At 41.5% G+C, this 15633-nt stretch overlaps 1 protein-coding gene across 7 annotated transcripts in view; it reads left to right on the top strand.

The window, feature by feature from the left end:
• Positions 1 to 15633, top strand: part of LOC146662851 (rab3 GTPase-activating protein catalytic subunit-like) — a 59108-nt gene that overhangs the window by 3088 nt on the left and 40387 nt on the right. For 6 of the 7 annotated variants that reach the window (XM_085415412.1, XM_085415414.1, XM_085415415.1 and 3 more), the window contains one exon: positions 14699 to 14754. In XM_085415412.1, the coding sequence (XP_085271538.1) occupies positions 14699 to 14754 (56 nt within the window). Of the gene's footprint in view, positions 1 to 14503; positions 14609 to 14698; positions 14755 to 15633 lie in introns of those variants that run through there. The other variant, XM_085415413.1, reaches the window with a different exon arrangement.

Genomic DNA, 15633 nt, shown 5'->3' on the forward strand with positions numbered 1-15633 from the left:
TACAGGGTAACAAAATACAGTTTGCATCTAATCAGTAAGTGCAATAAGAGCAGATTATGTATAAGTTCAGTAGAGAGCAGATATACAGATGTACTGTTGTATACATATGTACAGATATACAGATGGTGTAGCATACAGATGTTCTGTATTGCTGTACAGATGGGCAGATATACAGGTGTACTGTGAACAAATATACAGATGTGCTACATATATGCAGATGTATCGGTGTGAGGTAAACAGATCTACAGAGTGCTATGAATATATCTACAGCAGTGGAAGCGTAGCTCTCTGAACAGACTGTAACAGTGAACAGTGTAGGCACTATAACAGAGACTCTGTCAGTGTCGTAAAACTATAGCAGTAACCAATGTGAGCATGTGGTGAATGTTGTTACGATCCAATGTTGTCAGTGTTTTGTGTTAGGCGTGACTGTTATGTGTTTCCTGTTTTACTTTGAAGGTCTGTCTTATCTCAGTGTGTTCAGGTTACGCTTCCTTGTCTCGTCAGTTCTGATTTGCCCAGCTGTGTTTCCCTCCTGTTGTCCGTTCCCTGATTGCTCCCTCTATGTATTTAAGCCCTGTGTTTCAGTTTGTCATGCGTCGTGATCATTGTGGTGTTGGTATCGTAGTTTTGTATATAGCTGTAAATAGATTTGTAAAGTAGCAATTGAGTATTTTTTTTTTCCACCTTGTATTTTTTCCACCTTTTTTCCACCACTCTCCCAAACACGTCACTATAAGACTGGACTCTCACACACGTCACCACACGCACCACCACACATTTCCTATAATTCTATAATTCCTATAATTTATAATCCTTATCTTTATAATCTCTTCTGCTATTTGCACATTCTTTACTGTAAATTCCTAAGTTAATTTGTAAATTTTTGTAGTAAATTGTAAATATTGTAAAACTTTTCTTCTGTCATTTAATGGTCGGGCATTGTACAGCTACAAGCATTTCACCCCCATGTCATACTGTGTATGGTTGTGTGTGTGTGACAAATAAAATTTGAATTTGAATTTGATTTGAATTTGATTTATATATTGTTCACTGCAGCAGCCTAGTAGGCGTGAGAAGCCATTTTTGTTGATTAAGTTTTCTCCTGTTTTTCATGTAGCGAGTTAGGTAAGTGAATTGTCTTTTGTTTGGTTTTTCATTTTGGGTAGGAAAGCGTAGGGACCATTAGGGAGTTTTGTTTATTTTCGGCACTGCTCACTGCTGAAGCAAATAAATGGCTGCTTAGCATTTTAAAATATACTATTGTTTGGGTTCTTGTTTTGGGTGGAGTGTGGTGGGCCAATGTTGTGTTGCGTTCAAGACACGCCTAGACTTAGAACGTAACAATGTTGAGAATGAAATCATGGTCACTGGGAGGAGGAGTGTAGAAGGGTTCAGTGAGTGTGGATGGAAAGGTTCAGCGGGGGCTGAGTTCAGTAGGGTGACAGCTGTGGGGGAGGAGCTGTTCCTAAACCTGCTGGTTTTAGTCTGAAGGCTCCTGTAGCACCTTCTGGGGGGGAGGAGCTGGAGGAGTTTATTGGCAGGATGAGAGGAGTCCCTGAGAATGATGCGTGCTCGGCATAGACATCTCTTCTTGTGGACATCCTCAATGGCAGGAAGTGGAGTCCCTGTGGTGAAAACTGCCCAACCCGCTGCAGTGCCTTGTGGCCAGCAACAGTTCCCATACCAGAGTGTGACACAGTTGGTCAGGATGCTCTCTATCACATAGTGGTAGAAGTTAACCAGTATGTCAGTAGACAGGTGGTTCTTCTTCAGTGTCCTCAAGGAAAAAAAGGCGCTGATGGGCCTTCTTGACCAGGCTGGAGGTGTCAGTTGACCAGGACAGATTCTCAGAGATGTGGGTCCCCAAGAACTTGAAGCTGGAGACCCGTTCAACAGCTGTGCCATTTATGTAGATGGGGACATGGGGGTCTCTGTTCTCCCTCCTGAAGTCCACAATGAGCTCTTTGGTTTTGCTGGTATTCAGGAGCAGGTTATTGTCAGCACCACACAGCTAGGTGCTTTACTCTTCCCTGTAGCAGACTCATCATTGTCTCTGATGAGACAGTCACCGCGGTGTCATCTGCAGACTGGATGATGGAGTTGGATCCGGACCGAGGTCTGCAGTCATAGAGGAACGGGCTCAGCACACAGCCCTGTGGAGTGCCAGTGTTGAGTGTGATGGTGGTAGAGCAGTTATGGCCTGACCTTACATGCCAGGGTCTGTTGGTCAGAAAGTCCATGATCCAGGTACAGATAATAATAATAATAATAATGGATTACATTTATATAGCGTCTTGTCTAAGGACACAACGACCAGGGGGATCAAACCGGCAACCTTCCAGTTATAGATGAGCTTCCCAATCCCCTGAACCATGGTCGCCTGGAGTTGCTGAGTCCAAAATCCACAAGTTTGGTGATCAGCTTGGAGGGAATGCCTGTACTGAATGCTGAGCTGAAGTCAACAAACAGCATTCTTACATAAGTATTGCATAAATATCTGAGTACACGTTGCAAGAAACTGCATTCCCAGATCACATCCACTGTGTGCTGGAAAATTTGCAACGATTCTACAAAAAAGTTCCACGTGGTGGGTTTTTTTTTTCTTCCTACTGGTGATGATCCAGTGGAGCTCCAGTCACTCCAGGCTCCCTTGTGGTTCCACAAAACAAACAAACTCGTGCGTCCATGACTGATACTCCTGCTTCACTTCTGTATGAATTGATCTTTTCATCACGGTTCACTTTGGACAAGCAGGGCCCTATTTCAGGAAGCCGGTTTAGAAAACTCAGAGTGAAAAACGATACGCAGGGTTGAGTAACCCCGAACTGTCCAACTCGGAATATTCGGTTTCAGAAAGGCTGATAACAATTAGTTCAATCAACGCGGAGTTGCTTTAACCCCAAGTTAAGCGCGCGCACGAGGATACATAAAGCCCTGATTAGTGGAGCACAGATTAAGCGAGTCACCATGGAGACGGAGGGAAAGAAGGCGCGGTCAATGTATTTTACAGCGCTTGAGGCCGAAATTCTGATGGCAGCATATGCTGATAACATGCAAATTTTGCGGGAAAAAAGTAACACAGCCACAGCTGCAAAAGAAAGGGAGCATGCATGGCAAAACATAGCCGACAGAGTCAATGCGTGAGTGTTAATTTAAACATTGATCTAGGGATTTCCACCCATTTAACACGTTATCTTATTATATTTCATTATATTTTATTTTATTTTTTATTTCATACATTTGATTTTGTGATGTGATGTGAGCGCAGGTGCAACCCAACAGGCCCCAAACGTTCCTGGCAGCAAGTAAAAATGAAATATAAAAATATAGTCCAAACAGGTAAGGTGTAATTGTATTATGAGCCATAGTGCTTGGTCTGTTTGTCCCATGTAAATCAATTGCAGTTAGAGGCTACATTAATTTTCTTTCTGTAAGCACTTATTGAAATTATCTGAGCACATTACAAGTACATATTTGCTTACTCTGTATGCTCAAATGTGACCTGTTATAGCCAACAGAAAAAAAAGCGGAGGCCCGAAAAACAGGTGGGGGTCCTCCACCACCACCACTCACAGAGGCTGAGCAGTTGGCTTCCACATTTGTGATAATGTTGGCAGCATCACATATGATCTTCACAGTGCAGAGAACACAAATTAGCATCCATTACTATAATGAAATAATTTGTTAGTTTGAAATGCTACAGGGAACTATGTACCTGCACATTAATGCTGTGGAAAGACTTCCTGTTCACATAGTCTCCTTCATTTACTGAAGGAGCAATGATTGGAATGTGAGTGCCATCTATACAGCCAATCACGCCTGGGAACCGTGAAAATAAATGTAAAATTTAAGTAGTAGTTCAAGTATCACCACATCATGTATTAAGTTTCGTTCATCCTGATACCTGCAATTTTGTGGCATCCCTCTTTGATAAATCTTGTGGGTCTATGACCGGGGAACACCACAAACGAGTACAGGAGACGTTTCAGTGCAACTGTAACATTCCTGACTGCCCGACAGACGGTAGCCTTGGAAACGTGCTCAGCGTCATCAATATTATACAGAAAGCTCCCGTTTGCAAAAACCGAAGTGCGATACAAATAATATGTACAGAACTGAGAGAATGTCCGCGATGTGTCACATGAGCAATATTAGGCCTGAGGATGTTATTCAAATAAATTATAGATTGTGCTGAAAAACGGTAACGTTCACACAGAAAATCATCAGGAAATGATAAAATGTCCGAACGCGCTCTGATCACTCTCTCCCGGCGGAGAGCTCTGCGGAGAATTTGGGCTTCAACATCTACTGGCTCTTCAAGGAAGGGACACGCCATGTCTGACACTTCCTACAGTCAGGTTTCTGACAAAGAGGCGGAGAACGTCAGGGTTAGTTGAAGTAAACCTGCTAGGGGGCAGGTTAGCTTCACGGAGTGTGTCGTCATAGTAACTCACTCAGAATTAATCTAAACTCGCTTTGTGAAACCGAAAACCCAGAGTTTTCGTTAACTCAGGGTATACTTACTCAGAGTTTGCACTAAACCGGCTTCCTGAAATAGGGCCCAGGAAACAGAGGTGACGCTGACTTGTGGCTTTGCAGGAGGATTCCCTTTAACAACAGGAGCATGCACACAGTTTGTTTTAGGCCACCATGAATAGCTCACATTGTAAATCACAAAGAGCCAGTATATGATACTGTAGCTTCCACTCACTGTGACGGGATGGCTCGTAGGTGATTACACTCTGCTTCATTTGGTTCCAGTTCAGATTAAGGGACAACACATGAAAAGACAGAAACTGGAAACAAATGTTAGAAAAATATTTACTGTTAGAAAACATTCAGTGAAAACAAAATAGATTTTTCTGTTTGGCTTCAAATCTGAGTCTCCAAAAGCCAGTCAGACAGTAGAGTTGGTATAAACAGAGAGAGGAGATGAATCTTTTTTTTTAGACAGAGGAAGGAAAATATTTAGATTCACTTAAAAGGATAATTCTCTATTTTTAGCACTTTCCACTTTCACTTTCTTGCCATTGAACCATAATTAGCTTTAATTTCACTTCAAATACACGAACACAGAAAAGTAAAAGTGTGATTCTACCAAAGGTAAAACCTAAAATATAGCATTTTGAAAGAGTTCAAGGAGTTCAAATATTTGCTGGTCACTGCATTTTTGTGCGTGCAGAATTGCTAGTTTGTTGCAGAGCATGGTTCGAGGTTTTGGAGAAGCGAGGGGAGACAGCCACCGGAAGACACCTGGCGCGGAGGCGAATAAGATGCTCTTTTGAACTTTTTTTAAAATCGTTAATGAAACTTTTTTGGTTGTGAAACCTACGTATCTATTGTATCTGTTTGACGTTGAAGGGGCGTCATTAAATTTAAGCCCTAATGGTATAAAACATCTGCTCGTGCATTGTTAGTTAGAGATCGATGCTGTCTGCGTACAGCGGTCGTCTCTCCACGCGTGTCATTAAAATCATCATTTGACTTCACCCGGCCGGATCAGTGTTGTTATTTTTTTGGATTACCTCCTGTATCCCTCCTTGATATTTGAACCCTAACACTGCTGTATATGTGCTGGATTATTTGGACTACATTGCATTGTACAGTTAAACTATGATTGTATCTGTGGGGCTTAAAAACAATGACATGTGTGCACACACAGTGGATTCATTTTCACTTCTTTAGGGCTGGTCTGGAAACATTAACTGGCTCTAGATGACAGAAAGCGCTGCAAGGGCAGAAAAAACAGTATTAATCCCTTTTTGGTGCACATTATGACAGCTGGGATTCATGTATTGTGCATGTGTTGAGGTTTTCTCTTTGTGACTGAGGTCCTTACTGGCGGTGGGATTTGTATTGAGCGTGCAGTGCAGAGTGATCAGACACATATGTGCTGTTCCACAAACGGGATGTTTTTATTGTAGTCACTGTAGCAAGTGAGATCATTGAGAAATAAACCAGGAGAGATCAAACCACAGATCTTAAGTCCATGATACAATCTGAAGGAAGAGACAAGGCTCACTGTGTGGAAGGCTGAGATACTCGTCACTTCTGCAGACGAGCAGCAGAGATAGTTCAACAGGCCACAGAGTATTTTCCCTCCATCTCTGAGTGAAGTTATCTCAAACTCGTTTCTGTCTCTGTGAAATACAGCAGCTTTTAGCTGCAACACACTGTGAAACAAACTGCACAAAAACAGTTTGTGTGTTTGCTGATGTTTGTTGAGCTGTGTTAAGGGTTCAATATTTAGGAGGAGAGTAAAAACAACCATGGTCCAGAAGAGCTTGGTCAAACAATTGATTTTAATGACCACACGCAGCGTGGTGAGATGTACACTGCAAAACATCAGCTGTAGATCTCCGCCCAAAAAGACACTTCAGATTGCTTTTGATTCATCAGGGTTAACGCCCCCTCATGCGTCATCAGATACAATACATGCATACGTCAAATCAAAACCACAATGACTTTTAACACAGTTTGAAAAGAACATCGCCTCGTCTCCATGCCAGGTCCATCTTCTGACTCTCGCTTCTCCAAAACCTCGGGCCATGCTCTGCAACAACCTAGCAATTCTGCACGCACAAAAATGCCGTTGCAAGAAAATATATCTGAACTCTCACCTAGAACATAAGCCTACCTACAGTGTGTGCAGGTGTGTGTGTGTGTGTGTGTGTGTGTGTGTGTGTGTGTGTGTGTGTGTGTGTGTGTGGCTCGACCTCACACGAACTTTGTCTTATGAGAAGAGAGGCCAATTCTCATGTGCATAATAACCTAATCAAAAGATATAAATGAATAAAAGACAATAATGAATAACCTGGTTATTCAAATAGCATCCACACAGCTCCTCAAAGTCACTTTCACTTTGACAAGCACGCTCTGCAAAAGCCTGTGCTTCCTGTCTACTTTAACACAGAGTGTACTCAGAGTTAGGCCTTTCTTTTATAATGCAACAGAATCAGCACATACACATTTAAGATTATAACAAGCATTCAAAAGCATTTAAGATTATAGATTTAACTCAACAGTTTAACGTGGTTATAACTGCACCTGTAATAAAGGCTAATTGGCTACCAATATGTTTAAACATCTGAATACAATATCAATGCTGTAGATTATGTTATTAATGTCATTACTGCAATGGTAATGATGATGACCATGAACCATAGCAGTGAAATAATTTCCCTGATCTCCACAGCTGATAGAAACGTTGCATTTGAAATTACCTGCCACGACATGTTACTCCCTTTATGCTTGATCGTCTTCTGTAGGGCTCATTAGATGCTGAAGTACCGCGGCCACAACTTATGGACACCTGCAGTCGTTCCAGAGCTGTGCCAAAAAATCAAAACCACACAGCGGCCCACTTGGACCCTTTACTATGGCACACGTCATCTCTTTTTATGTGACGTCCCCTGGTGATTATTTTAAATGAAGGCTCAGAGTGACAGAAACAATAACTCCCTGTAAATTTGTTGAACCAAAAGTAACGAGAAAATGTAAGAAGTTTCAAAATAGGGCGGCTGTGGCTCACTGTACAGGGAGTGCAGAATTATTAGGCAAGTTGTATTTTTGAGGAATAATTTTATTATTGAACAACAACCATGTTCTCAATGAACCCAAAAAACTCATTAATATCAAAGCTGAATGTTTGTGGAAGTAGTTTTTAGTTTGTTTTCAGTTTTAGCTATTTTAGGGGGATATCTGTGTGTGCAGGTGACTATTACTGTGCATAATTATTAGGCAACTTAACAAAAAACAAATATATACCCATTTCAATTATTTATTTTTACCAGTGACACCAATATAACATCTCCACATTCACAAATATACATTTCTGACATTCAAAAACAAAACAAAAACAAATCAGCGACCAATATAGCCACCTTTCTTTGCAAGGACACTCAAAACCCTGCCATCCATGGATTCTGTCAGTGTTTTGATCTGTTCACCATCAACATTGCGTGCAGCAGCAACCACAGCCTCCCAGACACTGTTCAGAGAGGTGTACTGTTTTCCCTCCTTGTAAATCTCACATTTGATGATGGACCACAGGTTCTCAATGGGGTTCAGATCAGGTGAACAAGGAGGCCATGTCATTAGTTTTTCTTCTTTTATACCCTTTCTTGCCAGCCACGCTGTGGAGTACTTGGACGCGTGTGATGGAGCATTGTCCTGCATGAAAATCATGTTTTTCTTGAAGGATGCAGACTTCTTCCTGTACCACTGCTTGAAGAAGGTGTCTTCCAGAAACTGGCAGTAGGACTGGGAGTTGAGCTTGACTCCATCCTCAACCCGAAAAGGCCCCACAAGCTCATCTTTGATGATACCAGCCCAAACCAGTACTCCACCTCCACCTTGCTGGCATCTGAGTGGGACTGGAGCTCTCTGCCCTTTACCAATCCAGCCACGGGCCCATCCATCTGGCCCATCAAGACTCACTCTCATTTCATCAGTCCATAAAACCTTAGAAAAACCAGTCTTGAGATATTTCTTGGCCCAGTCTTGACGTTTCAGCTTGTGTGTCTTGTTCAGTGGTGGTCGTCTTTCAGCCTTTCTTACCTTGGCCATGTCTCTGAGTATTGCACACCTTGTGCTTTTGGGCACTCCAGTGATGTTGCAGCTCTGAAATATGGCCAAACTGGTGGCAAGTGGCATCTTGGCAGCTGCACGCTTGACTTTTCTCAGTTCATGGGCAGTTATTTTGCGCCTTGGTTTTTCCACACGCTTCTTGCGACCCTGTTGACTATTTTGAATGAAACGCTTGATTGTTCGATGATCACGCTTCAGAAGCTTTGCAATTTTAAGACTGCTGCATCCCTCTGCAAGATATCTCACTATTTTTGACTTTTCTGAGCCTGTCAAGTCCTTCTTTTGACCCATTTTGCCAAAGGAAAGGACGTTGCCTAATAATTATGCACACCTGATATAGGGTGTTGATGTCATTAGACCACACCCCTTCTCATTACAGAGATGCACATCACCTAATATGCTTAATTGGTAGTAGGCTTTCGAGCCTATACAGCTTGGAGTAAGACAACATGCATGAAGAGGATGATGTGGACAAAATACTCATTTGCCTAATAATTCTGCACTCCCTGTATGCTGGACCAGTGAAATTCTCCTTTCTGTCAGTGTAAAGATGACATATTTAACTGTTTTTCTACATGATAAAGAAAAAGCTGATGTGACAAAGACAGAAATCTGTCGGCACGGCTCTTTGTACTTAAATCGTAAGAAATAAACGTGTAAGATTACAGAAAAAAGCCCTGACAGCTCATTGCCCAAACTGCACAGTTTTTCCTTTCGTTTTTTAAACTGTAGTTGTCAATAGAAAATTGATTAACCGCATAAATTAACCGTATAAAGGTTATACTGACAACAGGAGGGAATGTCAATAGAAAATTGTATTTGTTTAGTCAGTATAAGCTTTTAATGATATAAGTTTATTCGTGATAGAATGCTGCATGATGATCTCTTCATTGCTCAGAACTGATTGTTCTTTATGAAACGTGTTCTGATATTCGTATCTGAATCTTTCCACAGCGATAGTAAGAAGTTGAACAAGCAGTTCTGACATCGCACACACACACACACGCACACACACACACACACACACGCACACACACACACACACACACACACACACACATGAACATGCTCATGTCACTGAACGAATGTATTAATTCCTGTTGTATAAAGAAAGAAAGCAGACGGTGACAGAGCGCGAGTCCATGAATGTCTCCTGTGCGAGCGCTCTGTGACCGTCCTCACGAGTAAACACAACTGCAGTGTTTGTGTTTTCTAACTCAGGTGTCTCAGCTGAAGAACTGCGGGGTGATTTTTAAAAATCCCCTGTCAGTAGTCATATAAAACAGAGATTTCTGTAGTAAAAAGTGAAAAACAAACTTTTCTGTCATTTAATTGTTATTTGCTTGATGTCTTTGTGTAGCATGAATGGCAATAAAGGAGGTTTTTATCACTAGGAAAAGCTGTAAAACTTATAAAAACACGGTTAAAAGTCCAAATTTCATGCTTGTGCTTCTTTGTGGTGAGCAGCAGATCCAACAAGTTAAGAATTATTAACGACTTCAAGCGAGCGTTCATGCCTGTGAAACTCATTTAGACACTCAGACAGTGAGCCATGGCTCTGTGGTATGTGCACACATCTCTGCCATTCAAAGACACTTTGTATAACTTGATTTTATGTTATTTTTCAAATGTACATATTCTTTTTCAACAAAGCAACATTTTATTCAGTGTTTTCATGAAAATAGTATTTTTATGCATTAAGTACTACTTGGGAGAACACACCTGAGGTCTAAGGCCTGGACAAGTTTGAAACAATGGAAAATAGCAGAAAATAAAAACAAGTCTGCACTCAGCTTTGCAGTCTTCCATTGAAATGCAGTCAGATGCTGCCCACTTTACGTTTTCACAGTTGTTTGGTGGTGGCTATGGCGGAGCTGCCACAAGAGGCCAGGTGGATGAGGGAAAGGTGAGGCAGGAGGAGCAGAGGCCCGAGGCGGCCGCCGGTCCGAGTGTCAGGTGAACTGAACTTCAGGTAAGAAGTTATGACCTGCAGTCTATCTGGATCAGATATAAACCAAGTTTAGGTGGAGTTTATTTTCGTTGTGCTGACTTTTTACAGTCAGTTACAATAACTCGTACTGCGTACTAGCCAGCTTGACGGAGTTTCTACAGCTGGGTGGTGCTATGATGTTACTGATAGTGAACTTCATTTTATTCATAAGGTTAGTTAGTAGAGTTGCCAACCGTCCCCTAAAAAACTGAATTGTCCCGCATTCAGAGAAAATATTACGCGTTTCGTATTGAGGTGAAAAGGAGCACAGTTTGTCCCGGACTTCAGCTAGGATGGAAAAAGACACAAAGCTGGAGTTATTCTGTGTCTTTACACTGTCAGCTGTCTCTTCTTCTCTCATTCTCTCACCCTCCCTCTCCTGTTGCTACTTCAATCATGAAACTGATCAATGATCAGCTGATCGTCTCTCTCGTTAGTTTATCTCCCACTTTGCGCCAGAAAGAGGAAGCCAGCGGTTGTCGAGCTAAAAAACAGCAGCACGTTTAAGCTTGATCAGCTGTTGTTAGAATTTATTTAATATTACTTTCTAGTATCAGCTGATGTTTGCTGGAGCCACAGCTGTAAAGCTGCTGGTCATGATGTCGGTTTGGATATGTGGTGAGAAACATCTCTCTCTCTATGACAGCTGGGATAGGCTCCAGCGCTCCCCGCGACCCTGAGAAGGATAAGTGGAAGCGAATGAATGGATGGATGGATTATTAGAGTTACAGTCATACATATTTTCAGAAGCTTGTATTTAATCTCCATAAGAAACAATCATATTTAGCAGCATGAAAATTACATATTTATTTAGAAAATTACGTATTTTTATTGGAAGATCATGAGGGAGGAAAATATATGGTTCTTCAAAACAGAAAAATAAACAAAAAATCCATATTATGGAGTTGACAAGTGGTGACACACGAGTAGAAAGCAAGATATTATTTCTTTCAAAATGACCATTAAACCTTAACAACCTTTGTAATATCACAAGACACATCATAACAATTCTGTTTTTGCACATGTCAAGTTCTACATCTTAATAGTTCACCAGCAAGTAGCTGCCTACTACTCCTTGATTCCTAAAGTACTCTGTGGTTGTGTGTTTAGACCCTGCTGGACTTTCTCTCCTTTTGACTCTCTGTGCTAGTTTCCAAAACCTTCTCTTCTGCCTTTTTTCTCTTCCTTTCAGATCACTGATGTTCTTTATTTTTCCGTCTTTCACTCTATTTGTCCATCTTTCCCTTTATGAGAAACTCAGGCTGGCTGTTAATTTTTTCTCTACTTATTTTTTGATCCTCCCTGTTCCTTCTCTTTTGTTCCTCTACTGACAGCTTCCCCTTTGCTATTCTAGCCTGAAATGTACCATTTTGTAATTGCTATAATTTTTCTGAAGCATATGCATTTACACATATTAAGGATGAATATTCACAACACAAATATGTATTAAGCAACAGAAATGCTATCCGGTCTTTAAGTCTGATGTCATTAGCCGTTTCCAGGTCCAAACTCCGCTGCAGATCCCAAAGTCAAAGGAACTCTGCGGCATCACTGAGAGTTACAAACTGTCTAAATTCTTTCATCTTTAATAAAATGATCAGTGTGGCTGTTTTACCAGGTGTAACATCCAGGCATCCATGAAAACAGAATATATGAAATTTAACAGAGTTAGAAGTTAGCTCGCCGGTTTCCACCTTAACACCAGCTCTGCTATCACTTCCAACATAAATGAAGACAAAACTAAACAGCAGTGGCGTTTGTAGGGTTACTGATGTTGGACTAGCTGGTATATAATGATGTGCTACGTGATTGCTAGCGACACAGCTATGTTAGCGTAACATAAACACAGTGAAACTTTTTTCCACTTGATAAAAGTTAACGTGAGGGTTCCCGATGGTTAGGCTGACAGTGATCACTGACTGTTTTTAGGGGCTTGTTCAGATTAAATAGAACAAGATAAAAAAGAATAAAAACATGTTAAAACACAACAGCCTTAATAAACACAGAGTAGTTTGGACCCGAAAGCAGGGTTCATACATCATCACTTAAAAGACCAGCTCTCGGGGCAGAGATAGCTCAGTAGATAGTGTTTGCCCCATGATCGTTGGGGGTTCAAATCCACTGAACAGCGGCTATCCTGAGATACCCTTGAGCAAGGTACCGTCTCTACACACTGCTCCCCGGGTCATGGATTGGTAGCTGCCCACTGCTTCACTGAGTAAATGGGTTAAATGCAGAGGACTAAGCATTTTCCTACAGGATTAATAAAGTATACATTAACTATGAGATTCAAGATCAGGCAAATTCCATAATATTCAACACATCTGTAAAGCAGAAATATCAGTAAAATACACAGGAAGTAATATGACTGAAATAGTAATAAAAATAACTTAATATAATTAGTGAATAGGACACTTTTGTGACATTTGCCAAAATCATTAGAAAAAGGGTCAACACCGTCAGGCAAAAATCCTGATGGTGCTGACAAAATACCCTACTTTCTCTCATAGCGCGTTTTTCTGACAGACGCCATCTTGTTTTTCATCAGTTGCTTATGGCCTCTACTGTGGTGTTGATGCACTATGGGTGTGACACAGAGTTTTATCAGAAAGGTATGCAATAAATGAAATAAAAATTAAAAAAACTCACCAGAGCAGTGACCTCATGGCATGTGTATCAAACAGGAAGTGGTAAAGGGGTCCTCACAGTGTAAGTTACCCACAATAATTCCTGATTTTTTTGTACTTTTTAAAAAATCTGATGGTGTTGACAGAAACTTTGGACATGTTTTGTCCCTTATCTCAAGAATCACTGATATATTCTCAAAATCTTTCATAAACTGCCTGCTTTTCAGGAATGAGGTGGTAATTCGATTTTGGAGCAGTTCTTGAGCCATAACCAATGATGAGCAGCTTTCCTCACTGTCACTGGTACGGTGCTGCACTGATGCCTTCCTGAGAGCAAATGCAAGCACAAAGAGTTAAGTCAGCAGTTTTTTGATGAGCTTTCAATATTTCCTTTAACTAACGGGGAGTGAGGTCCTTTTATCTCAGGCATGTCAGGAATACTGAAACCTGGGCTGACTGACCTGACCACAGCCTCTATGACTTCAGCATCACTGTGTCCTTTACACAAGAGGCCGACTGGCCCACAGATCTTGACACCTCTCCTTACTGTCACTTCTTGAAGCCTGTTTCCTGCTGTAGGAAACACATTTTATGGAGCTGTCAGCTGACTCGGCGATGTTCTGTTCACTCTTTGACACACCCTGCTAATTGCTTATATTAACATCTCTTGGCTGGTCTGAGAATGGGTTGGCGTTCCCCGGACAAGCTGGAGGAGGCTTCTCTGCTTGGGCTGCTGCTGTGTTACTGCTGCATTTCTGCTCATCAGACTCACCTAATGAGATGGCTGGAACTGTTTCTTTTTGGCGAGGTGTCTGATGTCAGCTGGCAGTGATGATGATGATGCCACTCGAAGCTGCTTTTTCAAGTTTGATTCAGTTAGTCTTGAGTGGAAGCGCCTCTTTGCAAGAGTCAGTTTTGAAAAGACCTGTTCAAAGTGGTACGTTGTCCCAAACAGAGATGCAAATTTCAGGGCATGTCTCGCCAGGATGGGAAAAGCCTCAGCATGAACGTACAGTTTGTGAAAGTCCAGCAGAGAGAGGCTGTTATACTTAGCTTTGAGCTCGTAGTTGTTTTGCAGCCCAATTATTTCCACTTGGAAAGTGTCTGGCACAGATGGTTGCACATTAAACGGCGTAGCAAACATCTCCAGTTCCTTTTGGATATTCTTCACATCTTGAAACCTGTCATTAAATGCCTGAATGAGTTTTGCACAACGACTGTTGTTGTGATTTGGCGCTACACAAATAAAATTTAACTGAATTTAGAATTTGTTTGTTTTCTTTTATTGTGAAAGAACTATAGAGGAAGCGACCACCTTTTCGCACATGCGTAGAAAAACATCCTAGTTTCCGGAACCGATCAGGCAGCCAAAGGCAACAACATGGCTGCTGATAGCGATGTGAGTTTGTTTTGTAACATGTCAGTGTGGTTGTTAAGCGCGCTGTAACAATACGACAGCTGATTTTACGTTTACGTTTGTGTTTTGCAGCCCGAGTCGGAGGTTTTCGAGATCACCGACTTCACCACTGCGTCCGAGTGGGAGCGGTAAGCCAGCTGGTCATTACTCTGAAAACTAGGATTAGTCCACAGCTTTACGTGTTCCGCACAGCTCGCCCTCGGGAGACACGAACCTGCATTTATTTCTTCAGGCCTAAACATAACAACATGATTGTATATTACAGCGAACCTAACCTCAAATAGTCAAGCTAAAGAGTGAGGCTGTGTATCTGTGCATATACATTTACCACCACTCTGATATCGCACACCAGCATCACTAAAACTATAACACTGCACAGATATAGATGTGCTTCCGGTGTAGATGAATAGGAAGACTGATGCCATATGTGTGAGCCATTTTTAAATAATCTTCTGGATATTGATTACCAAACAAACTATAGCCAACTAAATGGCCTGCATTTGTATAGCGCTTTTCTAGTCCCTAAGGACCCCAAGGCGCTTCACACTACATTCAGTCATGCACCCATTCACACACACATTCACACACTGGCGATGGCAGCTACATTGTAGCCACAGCTGCCCTGGGGCGCACTGACAGAGGCGAGGCTGCCGGACACATTTTGTAAAATGTATTATTACAAAATGTGCGTTAAATAAAATGCATTTTCCAAGAACTGACCTGTAATTAGACACATTTGTCAATAAGGAACTCACCTGCTTGTTAGGGCTTGAGCCAGAAGTTTGAACTAGGAGTGGGTTTCCATAATCGATATTCCAATTAAAATCGATTTTAGCTTGAATAAAGTGATATTGATTCATTAAATCCTGAATCGATTTTAAATATAAATGTATTTTGCCAGAAACTCCAGAATCTCAGGTTAAACCTCACAAAACGATTTCAACAATCACCAAACAGCTGAAACAGTAAATGAGAGCAGCTGCACGGGTTCCACACAAAGACGTAAA

The sequence above is a fragment of the Rhamphochromis longiceps genome, linkage group LG8, assembly GCF_057381845.1.
Source record: "Rhamphochromis longiceps isolate RC_006_pf linkage group LG8, R_longiceps_female_GT1.1, whole genome shotgun sequence".
Classification (NCBI taxonomy): Eukaryota; Metazoa; Chordata; class Actinopteri; order Cichliformes; family Cichlidae; genus Rhamphochromis; species Rhamphochromis longiceps.